At 39.1% G+C, this 20,623-nt stretch overlaps 1 protein-coding gene across 2 annotated transcripts in view; it reads left to right on the forward strand.

Annotated features, from left to right (window-relative positions):
* Nucleotides 1–20,623, forward strand: part of nrg3b (neuregulin 3b) — a 184,009-nt gene that overhangs the window by 104,502 nt on the left and 58,884 nt on the right. For both annotated transcript variants that reach the window (XM_061232045.1, XM_061232044.1), the window contains exon 2: nucleotides 2,245–2,374. In XM_061232045.1, the coding sequence (XP_061088029.1) occupies nucleotides 2,245–2,374 (130 nt within the window). The remainder of the gene's footprint in view (nucleotides 1–2,244; nucleotides 2,375–20,623) is intronic.

A 20,623-nucleotide genomic window follows, 5' to 3' on the forward strand; every position in this document is an offset into this window, starting at 1 on the left:
AATTCACAATACTGATTAACAGTCATTAATCATAATTTGCAAGTCAGAAGGAGAATACTTTATAAAGCTTAAATGTAATATGTTTCTTTACAAACAGTTTGGTGAGATAATTTTGGTTGATTCTGAGCTTTATGTGTGTGTGGTTTGGTGTGTACTTGTGCATGTGTAACACTCTTAGAAAGTGCATCTTAAATTCTACATGCAGATGAACAGTCCCCTTGGCTCTGTCCTCTAGATGTAGTTTGATACCTGCTTTCTTGTTATTCTGTTTGCCAATTTTAGTGTAGTTTTCATATGAACAGCAGCTGTATGCGTGATTTAGTTTATAGTGACAGAAATTCAATCGGGCAGGCATTGCAAAAGTTTTGAGCTCAGTGAGATGAACCAAAATGAGCGAAAATATAAAAATTCACAAATGTAAGGTTAGTAAATATACTAATTGTTATATTACATTACATTACATGAATGGCATTTGGCAGATGCTCTTATCCAGAGCGACGTACAGTTGATTAGACTAAGCAGGAGACAATCCTCCCCTGGAGCAATGCAGGGTTAAGGGCCCAACAGCTATGCAGATCTTATTGTGGCTACACCGGGGATTGAACTGCTGACCGTGTGGGTCCCAGTCATCTACCTTAACCACTACACTACAGGCATATATGTTCGCCCACATCTAATTTTAGAGATTAAATGCATTAAGTAGTCAAACACATATTCTGGTATGATGCATAGTTTTGTATCATGGCCTTGCATTGCCAGTTATGTTTATGTGAACATGGCTTCAGACAATGCGACAAAACTTTTAAGTGAAAATGTTTTGAATTTGCCTTAAAGTGTCATATACCATATCGGACCAATCATGACGGTGAAGGTGGAACTGGTGGTGGATGGAGGTGACAATATGCAGGGAGGGTTGATGGTAAAGGCTGGAGGTTACAGTGGAAGTTGGAGTTCAGAATAAAGAGAGGGTAGACAGGACAGTAGAAGGTGAAAAAGAGGAGGGAGTAGATGTGTATGTGAGAATGGAATGTGGACATTTTTTAGATTAGTTATAAGATGGATGTTTGACTTTCAAAATTGTTTGTTCAGTACAGCCAATCGAAATCGACAGTGAAGCCACAAAACACGAAGTGAGGGCATACTTCAGCAATGCTTTGATGTGTTGATATGGACTATAGTATTGATATGGGTATATGGACTCCTTCCTGAGGATGTGGAAAACATTTGGTGTCATTTGACCACAAGGAGGCACTGCAATAAGCAAAACGTTGTCTCTGCTAATAACTGTTGATGTATAATGCTGAAAAAACTGATTCGTATGTATGCTGATACCTTGGTAAATCCCAAAGCTGAGACATGACAACCTGTTATCTCAACTTAATTGATGTGGCTGCCATATTGGATTAAATCGCCCATGTAAAACAACATTTTTGAACCTTGATTATCGCAGCTGTTTCGAAGCCAATCTCAATGCCATTTTGCAGGTGGACTACAATCACCACAGGCTCTCCAAATATTGATTTTGGTATAGCTAGTATGTTATGCCATTACTATGTCGTTGATACCCCTAAATTAAGGTTTTTTGTGTGCAAAAATAACTCGATTTAAATCCAACAGATCCTGACACAAGGCCCCATAATTCTGTTGGTCATTTTGATACATGCATGCTTTCTATACTTCCAATGTACTTTATTTAGATTGAATGAGACCTCAAAATTTTGACAATGAAAAATTGTACATAGACAACACAGGGAAATACAATGCTAACTTATACATGAAGCTAGCTTCTCCAAGTTTGAATCGTTCTAATGAGAGACTATTACCAGCAAAGGTGTCACAGGCAAGCATGCCTGACAGTAACAGCAGCCAGAAAATGTGTTAGTCAGAGTTTAAATTAGGCTCTTCAAGAGAATGTTTGAATCTTAAGCAATCTGCCCTGTGCAGCACATGTTGTTTGAAGTATAGTAGACATACAGTATAGAGGGATGTAGCAGTTGTCAAAGATGTACCGATACAGCTTGATGGAGAGCAGGCTGATGTTAGCGTTAGGGCTGATCAATTAAATTTTCTTGAGGCTTTCAGCAACTGCATTTCACTTAAAATATATATTTCCTGTGGTAGTTTCTGAAGGTTAGCATGCACAGAATGGCTTTACCTACTGCAGTTGTGATGTTACTTGTAAATGTCTCTCGCTGTGTCACTCTATGTTCCTCTATACCTCTCTCTCATCTCTCTGACCCACAGTTGCTCCTACCTCTCCATCCTTGCGTTCTGAACACTTCAAACCCTGCAAAGATAAAGACCTGGCATACTGCTTGAACGATGGGGAGTGCTTCGTCATCCAGACTCTGACGGGATCACATAAACACTGCAGGTAAATCTATTGTTCCAGCAGGATCACAAATATAGGCAGGCAAATCCAATGACTTTAACATGAATAAGATTATAGATACAAAATGAGAGTAGAATATAAAACTCAAGGCTACTGCAATGTAATTACAATCAATATTAATTTGTTACTTTTTGAAAAAACCATCAAAGTTACAAAGGTTGTGAATTATTCAATTTACAATACATTTGTGTCTCTGTGTTCTACTTAAGCAATAACACATGACAGGCAGTGGTATATAGAAATTCTATCACAGCTATTGGGGTTGCGACCCTCCACTGTGCGTCAGGTCGAACAACGCCCCTTAGCTGTGATAAAATGTCCATATACCACTGCCTGTCGTGAGTTATTGCTTTTACAACAGTTACCAAACACAATAACATAGATATTATAGACACAGTACAATTAATTAAAGTTTTGGTCACCCCGAAAGCTCTCTCACTTCTGCCTGCTTACGGATATCGGATAGTTTCTGAATCACTTGTAAGTGGAAGCAGTGTGTAACTCTGTGTACTTGGTTGGTTGCAAATTCTGGGCAACATTGCTGCAAGTGATTGTCGTGCATCGGCTTGCATGCGACGGTTTTTCTGTTTTGACTGGAACGGCTGCTTCGCCGCAGAGTGATACTTGAAATAAAACTGGAAACAAGCATTAGAACTCACAGCAGTGGTATATAGAAATTTTATCACTGCTATGAATCAGATTGGGAGATTTGTCTTGCGTTTATAATGCATTTTAGAACACTTTTTCCTGGCACTGCCATACTAGCCAAAGATGTACAATGTATCCTCCAAACACTAATCAGTTGTCTTGTTAATGTGCTTGAGGGAGGTGCTGCACACCTGCTTTCTTGAGGCATTAAAATGGCTGCAATCATGTAAGCTGTAAACTGTTACCAGTCTTGATGAATCTCATCTAATGGCTCATTTGCATATTTTACATTATCCCCGTTTGTGCAGTCCAACATTTGGAAATGCAGAAATTACAACAGCATTAAGACAGATGCAAAGAAAATGAACATTGTCTCATTATACCCATTCAAAAAATGTGCTTATGCCGCATTAGTTGATACTGAATATAACAATTGGACAGGCAATATTAAGAGCTCTGAATCCCTACAAGGCTTTGATAACCCCCCTGCCCCCAGTTCATTAGTGTAACTACATTAGCAAAAATATTTGGCCACATAGATTATTATTATTATTATTATTATTATTATTATTATTTTGATTAGTCATTTGTTTGTCATTAATATGAGTAAAAAACAGAACAAAATTGGCTTATTTTTGTATGGGAATAATTATTCATGTTTTTTAAAACAGAAATAACGACTTTTTCAAGCAGTTAAACTAATGCTTTTTTTTTTTTATGTTTCCTGAACACATTCGTAACAAAAGTTCCCTCATAAGTTACAAGTGATCAAGCAAAGAACCTCTCTAAGATACCTTCTCTGGCAGCACATGCAATATGCATGCACCTTCTATTCATGCTTATAATCACGGCCTACATTCACCTAAAAGTATAGTTGCCTCATAGTCAATTTTTATTCATGTAGCCTATATTGACAGTAAATCTCATAACAACTTTATCTGAATGGCCTATGATTTGGAATGATAGTGTATTAAATTAAATGTTACATGATACATTCATAACTTTACTATTTTTTGTCCAATTAAATGCCATTAAATAGAAAATTGTCATTTAATTGAGTTCCATTAATACAAAAAATTGCTACACTTGTACTGTATAAGTAAGGCCAAAACATTGCCATCTCTGCGGAGAATCGGCTACATTTTCATGGCTCTGGCCTACTTCAGAATTACGGCGCCTGAACCAAAGGTGATATAATAAGTAAATAAAGTAACATTTCTAATTAGGCACATAAAGCAAATTGAGCATGTACATGCGAATAAGAATACCCAGAGGATGCAGTAACGTCGCTACGCTGAACGTTATAATCAGGGTACATTTTAAACCGCTAGACCACTTCACAGATGACCCATAGGATGGGTAATGTTCAGGAATTTTTCCGTAATTATTTGGTGTATTATTTGTGGAATGTTTTGTTTAAATATTACTTTTCATTTAGTAGCCATTATATGCAGCTGGAAAAAACATTCGGAATGAAAATGGTTAATGATAATGTGATATGTTAATTCATTTTTCAGTGTTGATTGGCTAAGAAACAAGTCACATGAAACTCAACAGTTGATTGATCGACTACTCATGCCTTTAGCCTGGCAAAGAAGTTCATTGCAAAGTTCTTCTTAAGAAGCCACTTGTTGGACCAAGTTCATTTTTGGCCTGGGTCTGCCCTGATGTTTCACTCTCAGCCTTTTCTCATAGCTCAAGGATGTAAAATAATCCTACAGAATCCGATATTTTCACTTTCACTCGCAGATGCCGTTTTCTTCCAATTCCAAAATCCAAATGAAATGAATGCTGCCAAAATAGTTAGCTAATAGTTAGCTAATAGATAGCAATTTGCTTACCAGCTCAAGTCTGTCTGTAGACTTGGTGATTTTTGAATTTCAAAAAGCTAACAACAACAATGAATGACAATAACAAAACATCTAAGCTCAAATATTTACAATAATATATACAACAAATCAACCATTAAAATTCTATATTGCTATAAAAGTGATTACAATAGTTGATTACAAACACTATCTCTCTTGATCTAAATTAGCAATACAATACATGCAAGCCTTTACAACCCAACAAATAAAGTTGGCGGTGCAAGTGCAGACTGAGTTGAACTTGTGTTCTGATTGGTCAGACTTTATGTCAATCATCACGACAGGAACGAGTACAAGAGCATGCAAATGAATCGACATTAATGAAGCATGCTTCACGGGTGTGCGTGAAAACACATGATAAATCCACAAATATCGAATCAATGCCTTTTAATTTTAAAACATCTGTCATTGAAAAGTATAAGTGTAGTGAAGCAAAAAATGTGTGTGCTTCACTAGTGGGGGCGCTGTTTTGCCGTACCAGACTTTTTTGCCTCCACAAAGGGAATAGCCATTGTTGATCATTTAAATACATGATATGATATAAAGTATGAAAGATATGTTATGTGTGATAGGCATTTCTTTTTTTTTTTGGGTGAAGCAATTTTTCACCTGTTATGTTAGAGAAACCTCCTCTGACATTAAACATATCTTACAAATAGCATAAAGCCCTATCCATATCTACCCATTTAAACCATAAATTCCTTTTCTGAATGTGGATTTTGTGCTGTGAATGTATACAAAAGTTAAAAAAGCCGATTTCTCAGAATTGTGGTTTGCAAGAGTATTTAACATTATGGCCGAAGTACTTGGTCAATCCTGGTAAATGACACCCCTGAATTTGTACTTTAGTCATGTGATAAAAATAAATTATAATTTATAAAAGTTTAATCCCCCTCAAACATGCGTTCGTTCACGTTGTCCTTAAATTTGATTTTTTTCTTCACAACCTCTCGTAAAGATAAGATGCAAACCTTATGTTTTCAAAATTAAGGACAAATGTTGAGTACCTGCCTGTGTCTCCAGCTAAAGTCAGCTGTCTACTGCTGCATCCTTCGCAGGCTGTGATCGCTGAAGCTGGTTCTAGAAACTGAAAAGGCTTATCAGAAGGAAATGGATTTGATTTGAGATGCACATGGAATGTTGAATTACATCAGAGAGGGTTAGTACGATGTACTTTCAGAAGCTTGCCACACTTCCAAGTGCCAGTCTGAGAGGCACAACCTTGAAAAGCAAATCTAGACCATTCCAACAGTCTCTTTACATAGCTGGTTAGATGCCATATGATTACAAGAATAGCTTTGGAAAAATCAGATGAGTAGGGGTTTCAGACAACACTACATAATGTAGTGTAATATATAATTCCCCTGGGGGGGGAATTGATGCTGATGAAATGGTGGGGAATTCTTTGTCCAGTTCTGTTAGTTTCTTCCAGTTCATAATAACTTTTTCTAGTAATCTCATCTTCCAAATTGTTGAAGTTCAAGAAGATAAAATATCTGTATACAATGCATTATTAGTGCATTTATGAACAGAGCTATCATTGTTGCTCAGACAGTCATATTGCATATAATGGGGAATTGTTTTCAATACGTAGTACGTTTTTACAGCACATATTTATAAACAAATAATCTGATGTTATATTTCATGTCAGGATTACATTTGGTTCAGTACTTTGAAATAGCACAACAGTTGCAATGCCAATGTGCATAAAACCGGCATTTTCTTTTGTTCACAAAACATTTCTTTTGGAATAAAGATACACATACAGTTCTGCGAAAAAGTATTTGCTGCCTTCCTGATTTCCTCTATTATTGCATATGTGTCACACTGAATGGTTTCAGACTTTTAGACAAAATTTAATATTAGACAAAGGGAACCAAAGTGAACACAAATCATATTTTAAAAATTACGATCCATTTATTTAATGAAAAAAGTTATTAAACACCCTAATCACCCCTGTGAGAAAGTAATTGCACCATTAAACAAAATAACTGGCTGCACCACCTTCAACAGCAATATTGCAACCAAATACTTTCTATAATTTGAAATCGGTCTTCCACATTGCTGTGGATGAATTTTAGCCCACTCTTCGCTGTTCATTTCAGGTCATGCCACAGCATCACTTTTGGGTTCAAGTCAGGAAGGTATATTTTGGGGTTTGGAATATTGTACAAGGTGTCTTCAAATTCAGCCTAAACAAGACACCTTAAAAATATGCTATTTTTAAATTTTACCTTTGTTAGGCAGCTGCCTTGAAAGGACAGATAGCTAAATGCTGTCGAGACACAGTCATGAGCACAGAAACAACAAAAAATATTATAGTTAATATCATCGTTGCCCACTGTATCTTGTGAAGTCAAATCAAATTGACTGCTCTGCTTTGCTGTGCATGAATTTTGTAACAACTGCCTTGGTGGCTAATTCTGACAAACTAGCAGCTAGCTTGCTGCAACCATGTATGTGAAGGATGGGGTGAGAATAGCCAGCAAAGGCACTAAAAAAAGATCACAAATCAAAAATAACAAGATGGTATATGAGAGTAAAGAAATGTACCATGTAAGTGAAGGATGGGGCGAGAATAGCCAGCGAAGGCACTCAAAAAAGATCACAAATCAAAACTAACGAGACGGTATATTAGAGTAAAGATGTGTACTTCCAGTTTCATCTTCAAACAGGTCAGGGTATGTACTATGTTTTGGCAGGGTGTGTACTCAGCGTTGTCCCTTCCTAACCTTGTGCTTTGTCTTCTTAAACTCTTCAGCACTGTATTGAAAAACAGCAGTTTTGTTCAGCCAGGACCAGCAGCTGTGATTCCAGCCACCCAGCTCAGATGAATGGTTTTCAGGTGTAATGTTAGATAACATTAAAAGACAAGCAAAACACAAGATCTTTGAAAATGTGCGCGGCGGTCTGCTGCAGTTCTGGACTGACTGGTCAAGTGAAAATTGTATGAAATAAGAAAAATGTACACAACTATCAAGCTCTATATTGTAGAAGCAAAGGATGGAAACAAATCACACTTCCCACTGCATAGAAAAACTACACAAAAGGATATACTTTACCTCTCTTGCTAAATAACACAATTGGGTAAATTGAACAATGTTTGAAATCAAGAAGATTGAGAACAAACCAAAAACATGTCATCTAGAATGCTGAAGTTGGGAAAAAACCATTCATGTCCTAATAAGACCCTAATTACTGCGGGTTTGATTCCTGGTTATTAACTTTATCCAATGTTTAAAACAACAAAATAAGAGTTGTTTATTTTACAATGAGGCCGCAGAAAGAATAATCAATAGAAAAGGATTCCAAATGAAGATGAGAATACAAATTTTAATTATTTATTGATTGGAACTATGATAAACAACTAACTGAACAATTGAACAAGACAATAAAATATTATTTTAAATATATACTCATACTGCATTTGAGAGAGAGAGTGTATGCTTGTGTGTGTGCATGCATGCATGTGTATGCATGTGTGTGTGCGTGCTGGGTTTCTCAATGGCAAGAGATCACTCTCCCTTTCTCTGCATAAAGATTGTTTCTGGACAGATAGTCAGTATGAGACAGTTGGAGTCTTGCTGTGGCGAGACTTCAAAAAACAGGAATCCTTTTTCACATCTCTGTCTGATAATTAGCTCCCATATCACTTATTTCCACAGTCAAAGCCAAGGACTTAAATAGCACTAGCTTTTCACAGCTGGTTGAGTCTGAACCTGAAGAATAACTCCTCATTTCTGCATGCCTTCTAAAGTATTCCTGCCGCGCCTCTAAGGTGTGGGGTCGCATACAAATCAGGTCATTTCAGCTCACAGAAACATGCATCCAGGTCAGTTGACTTCTCATGTGAAAAAACCCATATCCAAATTTACTGCCTTTTTGTGGAAACAGTCTGAAGCACACATTTGACCTCTCTATCCTTGTAGACAAGTACCATTCCTCCCCTGAAGCGAACAAGGTGCAGAATGCTGTAGTAACAGACATTGTGCCACAGTTAAGGATTTCAGGAGTGTTCCAAGAGACAGACCAGTAGACACAGCATCATGGATCACAGAAACATACAGTATTCCACCCTCTGTGTCTTTCTGCTATTGTTAGGTTGATTTCTATTGTTAGGTTTATTATTCTCTCCCTGAATTCCAAGCCAAGGTGAGTGCTGTTTCCTTATCCGTTGCCATGGTAGCAGCACTCTATGATACTTAGTGGTGAGAAGCCGAGATGCCATCTGTCCGTTGCTGACGAGGGTTTCTGCAAGAAGGGTGTTTGACAGATGGCAATGAGCTCAGATCAGATCTAATGCTGAAGACTCAATCACCATCTAACATCTAACATTACAGACCCCTCACCCACTTACACTATCGAATCAATTAAATTACATTTTATTTGTATAGCGCTTTTCACAAAGACACTTCACAGAGAAACAGAAAGGGTAAAAAGGGGAAACACCAGGCCTGAACCCCAGATAGTAAGAAGATAGATACAGGTACATCCTATGAGTGCTTTGCACCTGCCATTACTTTCAAATAGATAATCTGGAGGAGTCATCTCTGTGAATTATAATAATTATTATAATTATTATTATAATTATTATTATTATGTTACATTCATTTGCTAATTTAGAAAATTAGAGGTTAGCAGTTACAATGTTGTAATAGTCATGGGAAATCAAGTTCCATAAAACAATGCAAGATTACAATGGGTTGCACTCACTCAATATCATAACATTGACAGTTAAGGAGAAATATTATATTTAACAGTCAACGGTCAGTATTAATCAGCATTATATGTTATTCACAAATTCAGTTTGGTGAGTTTTAATGATTGCTGAGCTAGCCAAACTGTGTTTCTGCTGTCGAATTGTGGGCACATATAAATCTATTTCACTGTAAACTTTCAGACTTTAGATAATGAGCCATAATTTACCATGTTGTAGTACCCATATAGAAGTATGATAGTTATTCCTGTACGACCAGCCAATGTACCTGCTTCCTAAATCCATTTAACATATGAATAATACAATAAAAATAAGTAAAATATAATTAACAGTTTAATTGAATTGAAGAAACCCAAATGTCAACATAATTGAAGAATGTCGAGATTCAGGTGGAATAATTATGCAAAACGAGGTAGTTGAGAGTAGGACTTTGGCAAATGGAGGTTCTCTGGAGTAGTAGTTGTGCCAAATGGTAGTTGAGGACAGGGAGGTTGTGTCTAGTAGTAAATGTGTGGAGTACAATGAGACCAAGGTTGGGCAGTGCTTCTCTGCTTTAAACCCAACCTGCAAGTGTTATGGGAGAATGTAAACCAGGTCCCTCAGAACAAGGATATATACTGACATAAATATTTTTATATTGACATGTCTGCTAATGACATGATGTGATAATAATATTCTGTATCAGCACAGAGCACATTTCATCCCAGCCCACCGATCGCACAGTTGCAGCCATTTTTATATCTCACCATCGATGGAGTCACCGACGAGATGCAATTTCACAGGTAGCATTCGGAGAGCAGGCGAAGCTGGGGCTTAAAGTCTGTGTTTCTACGCTGTTACTGAAGCATGAGATTCAATTATATCCACAGTTAGCCAGCAGGGACCTACCTGAGAGGTTACAGTGCCATTACATCAGTCCTGTTACGTTGCAAAAGACACTGTGATAGAGAGTAATAAGAACAATCTCGTATTGCACGTCAAACCCTTCACTCTTCCTCTCTAATCACTCCTTGCCTGGTGCACTCTGGCTATTAACTCTGGAAAATGAATATTCTTCCATTAGATAAGAGTTTAATCTGAGGCCCCACTGCAAAGCAAGCAGAGACCGTAGCTGGGAGTCTGCATGAAGAAGACCTGAAATATGATTAATTGCATTAAGACTAAAATGAATATTGACATTGCTTTCACCTCAGCGACCATTTCATAATATGAAAATTCAAATTAATATTAATGTTAAAAATCCCCTGAAATAATATTATTAATTCCAGACAAAAACGACATTTTAAGTTAGTTCATAGAGTAGTACTTGACCCATGTCACAACAGTGCTTTTCATAATTGTATTGTAGACCTGTTTTAAGTGCCTTAATTCATATTAATAATGACACAAAATTAATGAATTGATTTAGGCATAGTTAGGCCTGGCGGCACGGATGGTGCAGTGGGTAGCACTGCCACCTCACAGCAAGGAGGTCCTCTGCGGAGTTTGCATGTTCTCCCTGTGTCTGCGTGGGTTTCCTCCGGGTACTCCGGTTTCCTCCCACAGTCCAAAGACATGCAGGTTAGGCTGATTGGAGAGTCTAAATTGCCCATAGGTATGAGTGTGTGATTGAATGGTGTGTGTGCCCTGTGATGAACTAGCGACCTGTCCAGGGTGTATTCCTGCCTTTCGCCCAAAGTATGCTGGGATAGGCTCCAGCCCCCCTGCAACCCTGTTCAGGACAAGAGGGTTAGAATAATGAATGAATGAATGAATAGTTAGACATAACAGTTAAATGCATTTAACTGTTACAGAACTCTGCATTTTGGCTCAGGTGACATTGGCTCAGGCGGTAAGAGCAGTCGTCTGGCAGTCAGAGGGTTGCCATTGTAAAACCCAACGACGGAATTTAGCAAGGGCTGAAGGTATCAGCATGCTTGTCCTTCTGGTGTTGCTGAAATAATATTAGTAGGGTTAAATATTAGTGGCCCCTATGCGGAGAGTCTAGATCAGCCAATAAATAAACCACGATACAAAGACAGTAGTACCACTGGTCCAGGCTGACCAAGAATCTCCACAATGGGGCCAATACATTCACCTTTGTTTATCTGACTCCATTTGAATAATAATTTAGATTAGTTATCCACATTTGGTGGATGTCTTATTTATAATTTGGACTTGATCGCTACAGGAATCCTGTACTGTAACAGGCTCCCTGAACAATCCTCTGCTGGTACCGCCGCATGTCACATTGCGCGTTATGTGCACGTCTCACGAGCGGGCTAGATATCTGCAGTCATTACAAAGGTCGCAGGAATAGTTACTTTTGATTATATCTGTTTACAGCCTAGGGACCCAAGAAGACCAACAAGCTACGGCTGTTCTCGGCATGAATTAACTACCACGCGGAGGCGTATTTACCATCAGAGGTCTACGGGTGCTACACATCGTGATACATTAAGCGTAAATTTACATCTTCCCTAGACCAACTTGAGGGGGTAACCAAGCATTCCCTGTGTAACAGTGAGTGTTCAGTAAGCGAAACCACACAGATCAAGTTTACCAGGCAGGTTACATACGTAATTACTCACTAGTTCCAAATAAAATATACATAAAAGTATTACAAAGGAAACCAAATTACGTAGTCTTAAAAGTCATACCTGGTAATAAAAGCTACATACGGGGGTCTGGCTACAGACACCCTGTACATAGAAGTTACGTGCACGGTGTGCATGGGAGTCTGTTTGCATGGTTTGGTCTCCTTAAATCCAAAATCAGGCCTTTGATGTTGACCACTCAAATGGGTCCACAATGAACCAATGAACCCTCTGGCGTTTATAACCATTTGGAATTCGGAGCCAGGCCTCCCCAGGAAACAAGATTTGATCAGGGGGGTTGAGGCACATGGCTTTCACTGGGGCAGAGCTCCACACAGTTTCTCCTTGGTTCCTGGTTGGTTATAATGTCCAAGGTTTACTGTTGCAGAAAAGAAACCATTGCACCAGTCGCACTGAAACAATCAGAATAATACCAAACATGAATATTATCTAAACTGACTTTGTCATGAAACATCCAATGCTTAATGCATACTTTCAGGGAAACTGAGGAATGGGTGAGATGTGAGAGGGAGGGAGTAAGGAAGGGGGGTCGAAGAGAATAATGTCTGGGCCCAACAGGCCATGCTTCCTGAAACCTTCCCGTGCCGTAAAGGATGTTGCACCCTGATAGGAGGGGGATTTACAGGGGGTTCAGGAAGACAGCTGTTTTGGGAACGATGCATGAGGTTTTCCCCCACAGTCTCCCGCCTGTATGGGTGCAGAGAAGATGGGAGCTTACGGTGTATGCTCCTGGGGTGAAATTACTTTACAGCCACATATTGCCACCGTACCAGAGGAAGCCAGCAAGCTGACCAGCACACTGAGTGACAATGCCAGATTGTATAATTTCCGCCTTACACCAGTTTGATCCCACCCTGGGTGTGTCGGTGTGTCCCTGAGAAAGACACCTAACCCATAAATGCTCCTGACGAGCTGGTTGGTGCCTTGCATGGCAGCCAATCGCTGTTGGTGTGTGAGTGTGTATGAATGGATGAATGAGAAGCATCAATTGTACAGCGCTTTGGAAAAAAGCGCTAAGTAAATGCCACCCATTTACCATTTATATAGTGCCTTTATCTAAAGCGCTGTACAATTGATGCTTTTCATTCACCCATTCAGCTGCCATGCAAGGCACCAACCAGCTCATCAGGAGCAATTAGGGGTTAGGTGTCTTGCTCAGGGATACTTCGACACACCCAGGATCGGACCAGCAACCTTCCAACTGCCAGATAACTTCTCTTAGCTCCATTATGCCTGTAATTCCACTGACAAAACAGGGTTATTTATACATTTATACATTGGCAAAAAGTGCACACGGACAGCGAACCCCAACACACATATACGCTACTTAACTAAATAACTATAAAAAAGGTAACTATAAAAGCTAGGAAATAACAGATTAATTCGCAGAGCTCTCCAACCAAGAGGGGCGACCTCCAAACACTGTGCATTAAGACTTAGTGAAAAGCCACACTAACAGCAAACATACCCTAATATTGACACTATTGAAGCTACAATACGCTTCACTGCTCCACCACCAGTGCGAGAGAGGAAGTGAGATGAATACACAAACAGCCACAAAGAACTCCCATATAGAACTCTGGGCTATCAGGCTCTGGGCTCCAAACTAATTTAACCTAGTGTAAAACATAAAACAGACCTGCACCAAGAAGGAAACAAAATGTATAAGCATCTCCACCAAGAGAACCATGCGGAAGTAACCTAACTACACAATCCACCATGAAGACCTCCTACTTAGATCCCCGGGTAACGAAGGCTTGCAGCGCACTCTCTCATAGGAATGTTACCTCCGACAGTGCTGTATAGCCTTAGTGCAACCCGTATAATAACAGACACTAAACTATGATGAGAACGCAAACACTGCGTTTTGCATAAATTGGCAAAAAGAAACACCTCACTATAAATAAACAAGGCTGTCAGCCTTGGAAACAGCACGCCATGGCAAAAGTGGGTTGAATTGAAGAGGGCAGTTGATAAGTGCAAACCAAAGAATATGAAGGATCTTGCAAGGATCTGCATAGAGGAATTGCGTATAACCAAAATCAAGGATTACTCCATGCTGTTATCCTTGTCAGATGTGGCACCCCTGGTTTAGAAGTACTAAATCAGGGGTGCTAATAATTATGGAACCTTGAATGTTATGAAATCTATTTTGTATTAAATGAATGTTTGATTTTGGTTGGTTCCATTGAAACATGTATCATATTTTTCACATGTTCAGCATTTTGAGTTTTTCTCAGTAATTAATTGTTCATTTTTGGGATTATTTTTGTGCATTGCCAGTCAGGGGTGCCAATAATTCTGGAGCCCACTGTAGTTGATTATAGTTAGCATAGTCATAGCATTGATGACCAGGAGAAACATATGTGCACATATGTGACATGCAAATACTAACACAGTCTGTGTAGTCTTTTGATGCTATTTCACTCAGCTGTCCAAGAGAAAATGTTAATTTCTAGAAACGCACCCCATTGACCTGCCAAGTGGTGAGCACATTTTGTCTGGAAATAATTCACTTAAGCTACAGTAACCTTTTGAAGAGCAGTATGCCGTGATATAGGTCAGCTAAAGTGTACTGGCACTCAAATTTAAATTTGCCCACTTTGTTGCTATCTTTTGCTCAAACATAGTTTTTGTCAGAAATTTCCATGGTTTTTATACCGCAAAGGCTACCTGGCAAAAGTTTGTAATGATTGATCTTTAAAAGTGATTCACTTTATTTTTAATACGCCCTAGATGTATCTGGGGCATCTATACAAATGTGGCATCAGACATTTGCCAAATGAATATGTCATGGCTAACATGTGTCTGTGAATGTTTGACTTCTCTGAATGTGCAAATAACTCTATTGCTGCAGCTAAATATAATAATGCCAAGTGGCATGCTCTTGGTATTATGTTGAGATACCGCCTGCAAGCTGTCTAGGTAATTCAAAGAAATATACAGTTGCGTCCAATACCAGGACGATGTGTCAATCTGCTGATGTGATGAACCCAATGCTAGTCTTATCACCTACGCTAGCTTACCTTACGCTATTTCTTACTTATGGTGGCTAAGAGAGCCCAACATGCTGCAAATAGAGAACAATTCACAAATTTGACACTACATAGCAAATTCATACAAAACGCATGCAAAAACATGCAAAAAGCCCACGACACAATGGAAACAAATATGTTTCTGGAGGACACCTAATGGAGAACACCCAGGCCAAATAACATACTAGCTAATGATCACTGCTAGCTGTCAGCTAATATTTAACCTAGGGAAGAAGAGAATGATGCAGATGATAGTAAGAGAGAGGAGAGAGGAGGAAAGGCAGATCTGTCTAAAATAAAATGTATTAGAATGACCAGCACTATTGCCAAAGCATACACAAATGGGTCAATCAATAACAGCAACAACAATGATTATTAATAACAACAGTAGTAATGACAGTAATAGTAGTGTGGGGGAATCATTCATAAATTCATAAAAAACAGTAAAGAAATTGCCATTAATAAAGACATTAATCAAACCGGCTCTATTATAAAAATAACTGCTACCAGTCATGCAATAGTCACATAGTTTGTTTATCAATTAAAGTTGTTTTAATTTCCTTAACTTTAGATCTGAATGAAGTGTTTGTCCCTCCATACCAGGGGTTGAAAAATATACCCAGAAATGGTTCAAGCCCTGGTGTAGCCATAATAAGATCTGCATAGCTGTCTTTGAGCAAGGACCTTAACCCTGCATTGCTCCCCAGGCACTGCACGGAGGCTGCTAGGGGTAATCCGAATACTCAGACGAAACAAGTAATGACGTTTTTCAGAGCACAAGTGCTGTACAAGCAATTGGACTATTGTCTGTGATGATCGGAGAATTGGCATATTTTGTTTATTTATTTTCGCTGGCTGAAACCAGTAAGGAATGCGCAACATAAACTTCATACTGTTGCGTGACAGGCCGGTATTATTAAATAGCTGACTTTACCATTTGAAAATAGACAGTGCTATGGTGCTGATCCAAACAAGGGCAGGGTTTGTGTACAATGTTGGCGAAACATCCTGAATACATTGTAGTGAACAAAGAAGTGTTGAGAAAAACTTGCTTTTACAATTAGCTACCCAGTGGTCTTCAACTCATTTTAGCCTGCAAGGTGCGGTAGACTAATCTGATTTCTGATTTAGAATATAATTTGTCTATTAAGGCAAGCAGCCCGTTTGCCATGTCTGTGGCTTGCAGATCACAGTTGCTGCTGTCTCTCCCTTTTTGCGCTTTCCCTCGTGCCTTGGTAAAAAGCAGCACTTCAGCTCCTTATCTTTTTTATTGGATTAAAGTTTTCTGTCTATATACAGTATATATGTTCTGCACCTAAGTAACTAGGATGGGTCAAATGCAGAAGAAAAATTACCCCACAGGGTTCAATAAAGTATTTTTTTCTAATTCAGGATGTAACCAGTAACCATGGCTTTAACTACCATTGGTGACACCATGTCCTATCTATCTTTGTACCCTATAACTAGGGCCACCAGTTTGTCTCCTCTTGTTTTGGAGACATGGTCAACTAGAGGTTGCAATATTCTCATTGTCAAGCCCCTCATTGTCAACCCCTCTCAAATAATTATCGCATTTGCACAACCTCAATAATCTAACTTAATGAAGTAATTGCCACTAAATAATGCCGGACGATGCATGACAGTATTGCTTATATTCCCATATAATAATCACCGATGACCACCTTGAGCTGGTCAAGCTGGTCATAATCTAGTCTAACTGGGTATGAGCTGGTCAACCAGCATGACCAAGCTGGTCATATAGCCGGTCTATCTGGATGTGAGCTGTTTCAAAACATACTTTGAGCAGTTTTTTTAAGCAGGGTATAGCTTAACACAGGATGACATGCTGGCTAAGGCTAACAAACATTTACCAACCATGTACATAACTAAATGATTCTGCGCAGAAAATATGATACACTCACTTTATTAGGAATGCCTGTAGATTTATTAATGCAATTATCTAATCACCCAATCGTATGGCAGCAGTGCAATGCATAAAACAATGCAGATACAGGTCAGCCTCAGTTAATGTTGACATCAACCATCAGAATGGGAAAAAAATTGATCTGATGAAAAGTGACTTTGACCATGGAATGATTGTTGTTGCCAAACAGGGTGGTTTTAGTATCTACAGTTTAGTATAGTAAACTGCTGATCTACTGGGATTTTCATGCAGAACAGTCTCTAGAGTTTGCAGAGAATGAGGTTAAAACAAAAAACATCCAGTGAGCAGTAGTTCTGGGTGCAGAAATGAGAGAGGTCAGAGGAGAAGGGCCAGACTAGTCAAAGCTGACAGGAAGTTCACAGTAATGCAGATAACCACACGTTACAACAGTGGTATGCAGAAGAGCATCTCTGAACACACAACCCATGAAACCTGTGGAAAGTGGATAGGCTACAGCAGGAGAAGATCAGTAAGTCAAAAAAATATGTCTAATAAATGCCTAATCATGTGCATTAGATCCATTGGCCAGTTGTAGATATGCTTTCATTTAAGAGTTGCAGGCTTTCTGTTTCTTTTATCTTTTGTGTTGCTACCCTATAAAGAGAAGCAGTATTGTATTTATCCCTTTGTGTATATATCCTCCATATCTGCCCTCTAAAGCCTCTCGCCATCTAGGGTAATTTTAATTCATTGATCTTTTAACTTTTTCCTAGAAACAAATTCATGCTCCCAAGCCTGAAACTTATGAAACCTTTCAAGGGGAGATGATGATGTCATATGAAGTTTAAGTTAAAAAAAAAATTTGTAGAAGCATTTGGATTTTGGATCAGGCATTAAGTAGGTTAATTGGGACAATATGTACTATTTCTGTTATGTTTCTGAGTTTGTCTGTTTATTTTGTTATTTCTTGTAATCTATTATTTTTCATTCGTCATATCTGGTTTTCTGTTATTTATCCATTACAGTCATAGCATTCATCTTCCTGTGTCTGTATGTTTCCGATCCCAAGTCACTCCCCTGTCAGCGTGCTGCACTATTCAGGTGGTTTCGGAATTCTCCAGGTTCAAACGATTCCTTCTCAGCCTCGTTTTTTTTCTCTAGTTCATGTTGTAGATAGCACTAACATTCTAATAACTAACATAGATATTGTACAGTACTAATTATATTAACACACTTTCTGTCTAACTAATTAACTAGCAGTCACTAGTTTTGTGTAAATTAGATTTAATCACGTAAACTAACATACTAACATTATCTCCAGGTTCGATTCTGCTCTGTAACCCCGCCTCTCTATTGTATCACTAATTACTTGCTTTGATTCAGCGTATTGTTCGCACCTGCCTCCAGCTGTCACTCTTAACTCTTTTACTCCCTAATCCGGAGCCATATTTATTACACTGTGTCTGTGTGGGTCTGTGTGTATCCAGTCCGCGTTTTTGTTTCCCCCTTGTTATTGTATTACTACCCATTCATGTTCCTCACCTGTTGTTTATTCGTTTAGCCCTCCTCACTCCTGTGCCATGCCGAGTATGTCACTTCCCTTCATGTATTTAAACCCCAGTCACTGCTAGAACCTTTGTCAGAACGTTGATAATTTTTCTGTAGCTGATTTCTTGTAAGCCTGATTAATTGATATTCCCTTTGCCTGAGTTTCGAGTTTGTCTTGCCCTTTTGATTTGTTTTGTACATCTGGTTATTTGGTTTTTGATATTATTCTTCTTAGTTTTTGCCTAGCCCAGCCTTTGCTTTCTTGGATGTTTGATCCCTGCTTTTGTTTTTGACTATTCTTTTACAACTCGATTTGGCATTGTATCTTCTGGTTACCTGGCTTTGACTTTGACTGAATAAAGACATTTTATTCATACTCCCTGTCTGCGTTGGGTCCACTGAACGGTACATCACAATTTTTTTCCATTGTTCTGTTAATCCTATATAGTGTATTAAGCCTCCAATGTTAAGATTGCTGTTAACTATACACAAAAACATTTAAATATTGACATTGCTTTGTCTTTCCATTGTAATTATAGAGGTTGGAGGTGAGTACTGGAGTGTATCTGTGTGTCTGTGTGTGCGCACGCATCCAGGTAAATGGCCAACAGCCGCCACTGCTGTACAGTTACACCCTACTCCATAAACAAGAGACCCTTCCTCCTCCAGGAAGATAAACTGCATAGTATATACCCCCAAATCAAAGGAAATCCAGTAAGCACCAGTTCTATGGGGGAAATGCCTTGTTGTTGAGAGAGGTCAGAGGAGAATGACCAGACTGCTTCAAGCTGACAGGAAAGCGATAATATATCAAATAACCACGTTACAACAGTAGTATGCAGAAAAGCATCTCTGAACAGTCAACATGTCGAAACTTGAAGTGAGGTCAGCCTGTAGCCTAGAAGGTACATGACTGGGATCCAGAAGGTTGGAGCAAGGCCCTTAACCCCACATTGCTCTGGGGGGATTGTCCCCTGCCCACTCTAATCAACTGTCCTTTTGGATAAAAGCAACAGTAAATCACTGTAATGTAATGTAATGGATGGGTTACAGCAGAAGAAAGGTGATGGGCCGGTTTCACAGACATGACGCAGGAATGCCATGTGGAGGTATTTTGCCACTTCTGTGCACCAAGTCTTGTCCTGGTCCTTTGCCCACCATATGGCATGTCCCTGGTCTGGCATTCCTAAAGGATGGCTAGTTGGAAGGGTTATCCCAGCACAATGCTTTAGGCAGAAACCGCAAGAAAGCTTTATTGCCCCATGTTCTGATGTCTGTGGTCCTGTTAATTGTCCTTGCAGCTGCAGTTTATAGCCTGTGATATTCATGACTCCCAGCAGTGGGATTATGAAAGTCTGGAGTGAAGAGACAAAGATGCAATGTGGTAGACAGAATGAAGTCAAATCAAATTGACATGTGGGGTCTTTTGAAAAGATTGTGCATGTGTATTGTCGAGGACCCGGCCCTAGGCCCCCCTGATGAGAGATTGACGGGGGATGGGTTTGGAAGGAATGCATTGTTAACCCCTCGCACACGCCATCGAGGTGGTAGTAAGAACGCCCGTAAGAAGAAAAATATGTGGTTCAGAGATAATGAGCAGCCATACTTGTCAGTAGAGGAGTCTGAAGTCGGGGGACTTAGATTTAGGGTTTTAAGGAGCAAGGTTAAAGTTCTGACTGAGAATACCCCAACCCTACAGGGGAGGGGCACAATGCCTGGCTAAAGGAAAAATAATAATAAGGAAAACGGAAGTGATGTCAATACCGAAAGAAGATTAAGAGGCTTCAAGGGCCTTCCTGATTATAGCACAAATAATTTATCGGATAGATTCAAAGGACTGACTATAGAAGAGTTGGAGGATGATTTACACTCAGCTATTAGCTGGATGTCCTCTGTAGATCCCTTAAGACGCCACAAAAAGGGGCACCTGAAG

This window comes from Conger conger, chromosome 2 (genome assembly GCF_963514075.1).
Source record: "Conger conger chromosome 2, fConCon1.1, whole genome shotgun sequence".
In the NCBI taxonomy this organism is placed as follows: domain Eukaryota; kingdom Metazoa; phylum Chordata; class Actinopteri; order Anguilliformes; family Congridae; genus Conger; species Conger conger.